This window comes from Coregonus clupeaformis, chromosome 11 (assembly GCF_020615455.1).
Source record: "Coregonus clupeaformis isolate EN_2021a chromosome 11, ASM2061545v1, whole genome shotgun sequence".
Taxonomy (NCBI): domain Eukaryota; kingdom Metazoa; phylum Chordata; class Actinopteri; order Salmoniformes; family Salmonidae; genus Coregonus; species Coregonus clupeaformis.
This window is the reverse complement of record NC_059202.1, coordinates 8,807,373-8,817,294: the sequence shown is the minus strand read 5'-3', so window position 1 is coordinate 8,817,294 and position 9,922 is coordinate 8,807,373. Positions and strand designations below refer to the sequence as shown.

Here is a 9,922-nt window from a genome sequence, read left to right as displayed (position 1 = left end):
AGAGCTGTGTAAGGACATCAGGGATAAAATTGTAGACCTGCACAAGGCTGGGATGGGCTACAGGACAATAGGCAAGCAGCTTGGTGAGAAGGCAACAACTGTTGGCGCAATTATTAGAAAATGGAAGAAGTTCAAGATGACGGTCAATCACCCTCAGTCTGGGGCTCCATGCAAGATCTCACCTCGTGGGGCATCAATGATCATGAGGAAGGTGAGGGATCAGCCCAGAACTACACGGCAGGACCTGGTCAATGACCTGAAGAGAGCTGGGACCACAGTCTCAAAGAAAACCATTAGTAACACACTACGCCGTCATGGATTAAAATCCTGCAGCGCACGCAAGGTCCCCCTGCTCAAGCCAGCGCATGTCCAGGCCCGTCTGAAGTTTGCCAATGACCATCTGGATCCAGAGGAGGAATGGGAGAAGGTCATGTGGTCTGATGAGACAAAAATAGAGCTTTTTGATCTAAACTCCACTCGCCGTGTTTGGAGGAAGAAGAAGGATAAGTACAACCCCAAGAACACCATCCCAACCGTGAAGCATGGAGGTGGAAACATCATTCTTTGGGGATGCTTTTCTGCAAAGGGGACAGGACGACTGCACCGTATTGAGGGGAGGATGGATGGGGCCATGTATCGCGAGATCTTGGCCAACTACCTCCTTCCCTCAGTAAGAGCATTGAAGATGGGTCGTGGCTGGGTCTTCCAGCATGACAACGACCCGAAACACACAGCCAGGGCAACTAAGGAGTGGCTTCGTAAGAAGCATCTCAAGGTCCTGGAGTGGCCTAGCCAGTCTCCAGACCTGAACCCAATAGAAAATCTTTGGAGGGAGCTGAAAGTCCGTATTGCCCAGCGACAGCCCCGAAACCTGAAGGATCTGGAGAAGGTCTGTATGGAGGAGTGGGCCAAAATCCCTGCTGCAGTGTGTGCAAACCTGGTCAAGACCAACAGGAAACGTATGATCTCTGTAATTGCAAACAAAGGTTTCTGTACCAAATATTAAGTTCTGCTTTTCTGATGTATCAAATACTTATGTCATTGAATAAAATGCTAATTAATTACTTAAAAATCATACAATGTGATTTTCTGGATTTTTGTTTTAGATTCCGTCTCTCACAGTTGAAGTGTACCTATGATAAAAATGACAGACCTCTACATGCTTTGTAAGTAGGAAAACCTGCAAAATCGGCAGTGTATCAAATACTTGTTCTCCCCACTGTACATGAGGGCATGATTATACTGGACTGGGAGGAGGAGCAGCAGCTGCATGATGATCCAGTATAATATTATCTACTTATACACTTACATCCACCTGTCATCTCCATAAGGAGGCCATTAGTCACAACTGGGCCATTCCATCATAACAATGGAAACGCAGGCATATCACGATAAAGATACACTTTTGAAGCTTTTTATTTTCATAACCAAATATATAAGCGGGGCTACAGTTGAAGTCGGAAGTTTACATACACCTTAGCCAAATACATTTCAACTCAACTAATCCTAGTAAAAATTCATTGTCTTAGGTCAGTTAGGATCAGCACTTTACTTTAAGAATGTGAAATGTCAGAATAATAGTAGAGAGAATTATTTATTTGGGAATATTGCCTTTAAATTGTTTAACTTGGGTCAAACATTCCGGGTAGCCTTCCACAAGCTTCCCACAATAAGTTGGGTGAATTTTGGCCCATTCCTCCTGACAGAGCTGGTGTAACTGAGTCAGGTTTGTAGGCCTCCTTGCTCGCACACGCTTTTTCAGTTCTGCCCACACTATAGGATTGAGGTCAGGGCTTTGTGATGGCCACTCCAATACCTTGACTTTATTGTCCTTAAGCCATTTTGCCACAACTTTGGAAGTATGCTTGGGGTCATTGTCCATTTGGAAGACCCATTTGCGACCAAGCTTTAACTTCCTGACTGATGTCTTGAGGTGTTGCTTCAATACAGTTGAAGTCGGAAGTTTACATACACTTAGGTTGCTTCCAGAGGCAGTTTGGAACTCAATAGTGAGTGTTGCACACGAGCTTCTGCACACGGCGGTCTCATTCTGTGAGCTTGTGTGGCCTAACACTTCGCTGCTGAGCCGTTGTTGGTCCTAGATGTTTCAACTTCACAATAACAGCACTTACAGTTGACCGGGGAAGCTCTAGCAGGGCAGAAATGTGACGAACTGACTTGTTGGAAAGGTGGAATCCTATGACGGTGCCACATTGAAAGTCACTGAGCTCTTCAGTAAGGCCATTCTACTGCCAATGTTTGTCTATGGAGACCGCAAGGCTGTGTGCCTGATTTTATACGCCTGTCAGCAACGGGTGTGGCTGAAATAGCCAAATCCACTCATTTGAAGGGGTATCCACATACTTTTGTATATATAGTGTATCTTCTAAGTTGCCGAAATGGCACCCAATAAAATGCCAGAGGCTTAAACTGTAGTTTAGCTACAGTAACTCTGTAGGCTATAATGATGACTCTGCAACACATGGTGACAGTAGTTGCTAGTGATGGGACGATTGATACCGGAGCTCCGATGCCATTTTCAAAGCACTACTAATCCGACTCAATGTACCGATGCTTGTTTCAAAGTAACAGTATCACGTGCTAAATGACGTCTGAAGCTTTGTTTGATCAAGTGGTTTTTCAAACCATGTGTTGCAAAATACGAGATCCCACTGATTTTGCTGTGGTTCCGGTGCTTTCTTTGATTCCAAGTTGCTTTGAAACACTGACCTCTACTTGACATCATACAATGTAGTTAGGATTTTTTCATGTAGTGTCACCTGAACAGTAGCTTAGCAGGTAGAGTCGGGATCTTGGGGACCAGAACACTCACTGATGATAGGGATTGGGGTTGAATCCCAGTGAAGGCATATTATTTAGAAAATTGTTTTGTGACACCATACTTTCTGTAAATTGTTGTTCAAACAATTCCTTTTGTTTAGTCAAGTATAAGCGTCTATCCTAAATAATGTCATAGATTCACAGTTTTTGACAGAAAAAAAAGGGATTCACAGCAAAAAAGGGAAGCATGATGGAAGGTGCGAACCTGTAACAGTAACTAATAGTAAGCTACTAAGACCCGCAACTAACCACTGCGCCTCAGAGATTTGATTAATATTGTGGAAAAAACGTATACTGTATATAAACATCAAACATTGCTTTTCATTACTGACCAGCAGATGTCACTAAAGTGCATTGTGTGAAAAGCTCAGAGTAATTAACAGTTTTTCGGTACAATTTGGTGAAAGCTCCAAAGGCTTCAGAAAGCCTCAGTTTCCCATCACTAGTAGCTGCCTACAGTTCTGCCTCCTCTTGCGGAATGCTAGTCTCCATATTCAGCGTCAGCTCTGTGGCCTCCTTCCGCTTATTCCAGATTCACTTTTTCCACGCCCTGCCAGTGCCCACAAAACACAGCCATCATTAATTCAGTGAGCTGGCAGGCAGGCTTCTGTACACCTTCATTCAATCAGCGGGGTAGAACATGAACCAGGGGCATTTTCATTCAATAGACCTATATGTGCCTCAATTATCTTGTTGAATAGAAGTCTCTGAATATTCTAAACAGCACTTTAAAGGTTTCACTCACCTCAATGATCTATTCCCCCCAGATACTCAGCTATTCAGATAGCACAAAGGCAGTCAGTAGTTATCTTACCGTTGATACCGGAGCGCAGAGGCATGCTTCGAAATCACTAAGCAGTTAACTTCGAAGCAGTGTGCCAATGCATGTATCACTTTATCAGAGGTACATCATCAATGACGTCCAAAGCTTCGTTTGATCATGTGCTTTTTCAAACCGTGTGTTGCAAAATGCGAGACTCCACTGATTTCGGGTGGTTCCGGTGCTCTCTTCAATTCCAAGCTGCTTTGAAACACTGACCTCTACTGGACACCATATTATTGGCTAGCTCCTCTGAACAACAGTGTCCTGACGAGAGAGCACATTTTCTGTCAGGCAAAAACGCGCCTCATTAGCTCATCGTTATGGATGTGTCCAAATAAATGTCACTAGAAAACAGCTTAAACAAATGCAAATGCAGCTACTTTGTTGTTATTCTGGCTGCACTGTTTGACATTACTGTAAATTAGCCGTAGTTGACTAGCTAGCAAGCAAGGGATAAGATCGTTGCCAGCCAGTGTGGCAATGGAACATTTAGAACGAACAATTGGGTCGTGTCCATAGATACAGAACAACTGGGTCGTGTCTCTGGCAACCGAACCGATAGAACGAACGACCATCCGGCTTGGGTAGCAACCCTAGATTTGTGTCAGGACTATATCTTGTAGAAGGATGAAATACAATGAAGAAATTCATCAAAATAACTTTTTTTATGAAAAATGTTAACCATTATTTGAATATGTTGGTAACCCGTTTTATAAAAGTGATAATGCCCTCGAAGCCGGTGTTTGGAGGATATATTGGCACGGTTTGCCGGCCCTCGCCTTCATCACAGGCCTAACAACACCCATGCCAATATATCCTCCGAATACCGGCTTCTCTGGCATTATCACTTAAATGGAACATTCAGGGTCGTGAGGGTATGAAGACGAATCCTGTTGGCACACTATTTTTAAAATTGTTTTATGTGAAACCACACTTTCTAAACTGTTGTTCAAACAATTTGTTTTATTTAGTATAGTATAAGCTTCTGTCTTAAGTATCCAAAATAATGCCATAGATTCAGTTTTTTATTTTGTAAACTTGAAGGCAAAAAAGGGAAGAATTATGTAAAATGCGAACCTGGTATTCCAACTAATTATAGGCTACTAAAGCCAACGACTTACCATTGCGCTACAAAGTTTTAGAATTTTGTTTTTATCTTATAATTACACGCTGCTATATTGCTGACCAGCAGATGTCACTAATGTGCATTGTGAACAGATAATAAAGCTCAGAGTAATGAACCGGTTTTCGGCACAATTTGGTGAAAGCGCCAAAGTCTTCAGAAAGCCTTGGTTTCCCATCACTAGCAGTCAGTGAATCGGGATATTAATATCAGCCTCCCAGGGCCTGTGCTACCTGAAACAGTAGGAGGTGAAAGGAAATCCAGGGGTGTATTCATTTCAGAAATTGTTTACCGTTTAAGAACCAAAGGGACACAAACAGAGCAAAATGAGAGTTTATATTGAACAAGATCAGGTAGGTCCCTCCCCGTTCTGTTCCATTTGCTTCCGTTTATGAAAAGTTTTGCAACCAATCTTTTGACCAATCAGATCAGCTCTGAAAAATATCTGGTATGAAAAGACCTGATGTGATTGGTCAAAAGACCAATTAGTGGGAAAAATATCACAATTGGGCTGCCTGTGTACCTGCAGCCATACTGATATCTAAGCTGATGATTTAATTTGGAATGGACTAATCAATTGGAAGAGTGGTGTTCTATTCAAAATGGGACCTTCTTATTTAATGGCTACACCTGTGTCTGTGGGACTGGGTCACAGATTGGTCACATTTTCAGCTGTGTAATCAGCCAGCCAGAGAGCAGGGGTGCCTTCAGTATGACAAAACGTTGTGCAACGTTGAATTCAAAGGAAACGTACTGTACTGAACGACCAGTTGAAGAACGGTGTGATTATGGTGGCCCAGAGGGAGATTGTATGGCGTGTGCTGCACGAGTTTTGCGATTTCAAATGGTCACAGTTATCGATGAGGCCACACTGATGAAACGATAGCAAACGTACCTCAAAGGTTGCTGAAGAATGGTGCGCACCGTTTTGGGGAAACATGTCATTCAGTACAAACCGTCACACAACGTAGCAAACATTGAATCGAACTGACCGCACCCCAGGGGTATATTCACTAGAAACCAAACGGAACCAAACTGAACAAAACAGGGAGGGACCTACCTGAATTTCTTTAATAGGAACTTTAGTTTTTGTTGCAAAATGTTTATCGTTAACAAATGTTTTGCAACTGTTTGCACTAATGAATACATGACCCCAGCACTCTCCCAGTTAAGGCAGAAAGGTTCTCACAGGGAAGTTCTACTGGGCTGGTATCTCTCTCCATAGCTGCTGGGGTTTCTAGTGTGATGGCGTATCAGAAGACTACTATGGCTCCTGGGCTCACTTTCAGGTAAGTTCAATTGCTGAATTAATTGTCTTCTGTTTGTTAGTTTGTAAGTTGGTAAAGTGGTTTATGGTGGCCTATTTCTAATTCCAATGTTTTACAGGGCCTTCTGGATTTGTTTTCTATTGTTTGACGGTGCTAACTGTTTACCTGCCCAAAAAGGTGAGAATTCTGCAGACTCTGTCCCGTTTGGTAATAAGCATGTCTTGCATATTGACCTGAATAGTATAGCAACCTTAATAATATTAAACCACGTGTGAAACTCATTCCACGGAGTGACGAGTGTCTGCGGGTTCTCTCCACCCTTGTACTTGATGGACGAATTAAGGTCACTAACCAGTAAGGAACTCCCCTCACCTGGTTGTCTAGGTCTTAATTGACAGGAAAAACCAAAAACCTGCAGACACTTGTCCGTCCGTGGAATGAGTTTGACACCCCTGGGCTAAACCTTACACCTTGTTTGTCCTCAGGAAACCCTGTTCTGCGTAAATATCCATTCCGTAACATTGAGTCCAACAGCTATGGAGGTATGCCTGCCCCTTATGGAGATGCCTCAGGCCTCCTGAACTCTGGAGGCTTTCCAAGGTCTGGTTCGGACTCTGGCTCTGCAGCCACCAGCTACCAGTTCAGTGGAGGGAAACCAGCACCCAGCTTTGTCTCTGTGCAGAGAGAACCAGTCCCCCAATCCCAGGAGCTTGGGCAGTACACGCAACTTGTCTCCACTCCAACTAAACCAAAGCCTATGCCAAGCAGATTAAGCCTCACCAAGGGTGGAACTGTCCCAAGTGAATATGAGCTAAGAGAAACCGTGGAGCAGGCAAACTACTCCAGTGTCTATGACGATCATGTTTCTAGCCATTCTGACTCTGCCCAGACCAGAACCTCCACAGAGCATGAGCCCAATGAGATCATCCCAGCTCCGTCCGACACCTTTGTTCAAGAGCCTGAAAATGCTAGCACTGGTAAGGATGTCCAAACTCCCTACAACCCTTTACATGAGAGGCCGGCACTGAGTAGCATTGTCAAGGATGTCAGTTTTGCAACCATTCATGATTTAAAACAATTTGTGAAGTCTATGAGGAACAGCTTCCTTAAGCTAGATATACCTTTCCAAACAACCTTTGACACTGTGCAGAATGAACAAGTCCCCAGCATTCAGCCACCAAGCCAAATATCCAAAACTAGCTATGTCCCTATTGAGCAAAGGCTTGCCCAAAATGGCTACAGTTCAACCTGGGGTTTGAGAGAGCCAGTCAGTACTGGATCCAACCAGAATGAATGGGTCACAACCATCAACCTACAGCCCCATGAGCCTCTCCAAAGCCTCAGTGCAAGGACATCTGTCCCTGATCCTCTCATCTCTATCCAAGATCCAGCTTCGCCCAGTGGTTATTATGGCAGTAAATGCCCTGATTCTGTACCCTTGTATCATTCTAACAAAGTCCCTGCAGGGGAATCTGTTTCAAAGACCTATGGAAGCTTTTCTAATGCTGGCTCAACCTTTGGAAACGATGGTGGTGCTTATAACAGTTTTGAGGCCCAGAGTGAACAAGTCTCTAATGTCAAGCAGCCGTTCAAAGTGTCAAAAACTGGCTATGCCCCTACTGTACAAAGGCCTTCCCCTTCCAGTTCTTCCTCTGGAAAGGATGGACAAGCTTTGTCTTCCAACAGTGGTGGCTACCTGAGTGCCCCAAGACTCAGCCCCCCTCGCCCATCCATCCCATTCCCTTATCCCCTGGGTCATGGGAAGACTTCTCCATCTGAATTCACCAAAGCCGCACAAACTGGTCATGTCCCCATTGTACGAAAACCTTCCCTGTCTAGACCTTTCTCTGTTCAAGGCTCTCCTAGCAGTAGTGACTATGTGAGTACCTCAAAAGTGAATCCAGCTATCCAATTTCCCAAGCCCACAAGCTACCAGCCAGGTCCCAGGAAGATGTCTCCATCCGTCTCTGAGCAGCGCCAACAAATCCCCATTGAACAAGGGCCCAAAGATGTAGCCTACAAACCAAGTAGCTTTCATAATGCCGACTCTACCTTTGGAAGCTATGCAGGTGTCTCTAGCAGTTACAATGCTCAGGCTGAACAAGTCCCCAATGTCCAGTGGCCAAGCGAAGCATCCCAGACTGGCTATGCCCCTATTGTACAGAAACCTTCCCACTCTTCCCCTGGACAAGGCGGTCCTTACAGAACTGGTGGCTATGTGAGTGACCCAAAGGTCAGCCCCCCTAGCCAATCAATCTTATTTCCCAAGCCCACAAACTACCAGTCCTCTGGTCATTCAGTTTCTGAGCAGCAGAACAAAGTCCCAATCAATCGGACTCTTAAGCCCAAAGACATGACCTCCAGACCCAGTGTACAGCTTCCTGCATCCAGTGGCTTTGGAGACTATGAAGCTGCTTCTAGCAGTTTTGATGCCCCTAATGACAAAGTCCCAAATGCCCAGCAGCCAAACAAAGTGTCACAAACTGGCTATGTCTTCAGTGTACCAAGACCTGCCCCCTCCAACCCTTCTGGCCTAGATAGACAAGGCTTCTCTAGTCAATCCATCTTATTTACCAAGCTCACTAGCAAGCAGCCCTTGGGTCAAGGGAAGACTTCTCCCATCTCTGAGCAACAGGTGAATGTCCCCATCAGCAAGAAGCCCAAATATGTGACCTCCAGACCCAGTGTTCAGCGTCCTGCATCCAGTGGCTTTGGAGACTATGAAGCTGCTTCTAGCAGTTTTGATGCCCCTAATGACAAAGTCCCAAATGCCCAGCAGCCAAACAAAGTGTCACAAACTGGCTATATCTTCAGTGTACCAAGAACTGCCCCCTCCACCTCTTCTGGCCTAGATAGACAAGGCTTCTCTAGTCAATCCATCTTATTTACCAAGCTCACTAGCAAGCAGCCCTTGGGTCAAGGGAAGACTTCTCCCGTCTCTGAGCAACAGGTGAATGTCCCCATCAGCAAGAAGCCCAAATATGTGACCTCCAGACCCAGTGTTCAGCGTCCTGCATCCAGTGGCTTTGAAAACTATGAAGCTGCTTCTAGCAGTTTTGATGCCCCTAATGACAAAGTCCCCAATGCCCAGCAGCCAAACAAAGTGTCACAAACTGGCTATGTCTTCAGTGTACCAAGACCTGCCCCCTCCAACCCTTCTGGCCTAGATAGACAAGGCTTCTCTAGTCAATCCATCTTATTTACCAAGCTCACTAGCAAGCAGCCCTTGGGTCAAGGGGAAGACTTCTCCCGTCTCTGAGCAACAGGTGAATGTCCCCATCAGCAAGAAGCCCAAATATGTGACCTCCAGACCCAGTGTTCAGCGTCCTGCATCCAGTGGCTTTGAAAACTATGAAGCTGCTTCTAGCAGTTTTGATGCCCCTAATGACAAAGTCCCCAATGCCCAGCAGCCAAACAAAGTGTCACAAACTGGCTATGTCTTCAGTGTACCAAGACCTGCCCCCTCCAACCCTTCTGGCCTAGATAGACAAGGCTTCTCTAGTCAATCCATCTTATTTACCAAGCTCACTAGCAAGCAGCCCTTGGGTCAAGGGAAGACTTCTCCCATCTCTGAGCAACAGGTGAATGTCCCCATCAGCAAGAAGCCCAAATATGTGACCTCCAGACCCAGTGTACAGCTTCCTGCATCCAGTGGCTTTGGAGACTATGAAGCTGCTTCTAGCAGTTTTGATGCCCCGAAGGACAAAGTCCCCAATGCCCAGCAGCCAAACAAAGTGTCACAAACTGGCTATGTCTTCAGTGTACCAAGACCTGCCCCCTCCAACCCTTCTGGCCTAGATAGACAAGGCTTCTCTAGTCAATCCATCTTATTTACCAAGCTCACTAGCAAGCAGCCCTTGGGTCAAG

General features: G+C 45.2%; 1 protein-coding gene across 1 annotated transcript; it reads left to right on the top strand.

Annotated features, from left to right (window-relative positions):
* The first annotated feature begins 5,951 nt into the window (after positions 1 to 5,951).
* Positions 5,952 to 9,314, top strand: LOC121577410. The gene is made up of 3 exons (XM_045223641.1): positions 5,952 to 6,076; positions 6,174 to 6,232; positions 6,541 to 9,314. Exons 1-3 carry the CDS (start codon positions 6,033 to 6,035, stop codon positions 9,312 to 9,314), a joined length of 2,877 nt encoding a protein of 958 aa, XP_045079576.1. The 5' UTR covers positions 5,952 to 6,032.
* The last annotated feature ends 608 nt before the right edge of the window (positions 9,315 to 9,922 follow it).

Excerpts from the sequence above, each read along its gene's own strand:
- LOC121577410 (XM_045223641.1), top strand. The coding sequence starts at position 6,033 with ATGGCGTATCAGAAGACTACTATGGCTCCTGGGCTCACTTTCAG. Across the intron at positions 6,077-6,173 it reads GCTCCTGGGCTCACTTTCAG|GGCCTTCTGGATTTGTTTTC; the intron begins GTAAGTTCAATT and ends AATGTTTTACAG. Across the intron at positions 6,233-6,540 it reads CTGTTTACCTGCCCAAAAAG|GAAACCCTGTTCTGCGTAAA; the intron begins GTGAGAATTCTG and ends GTTTGTCCTCAG.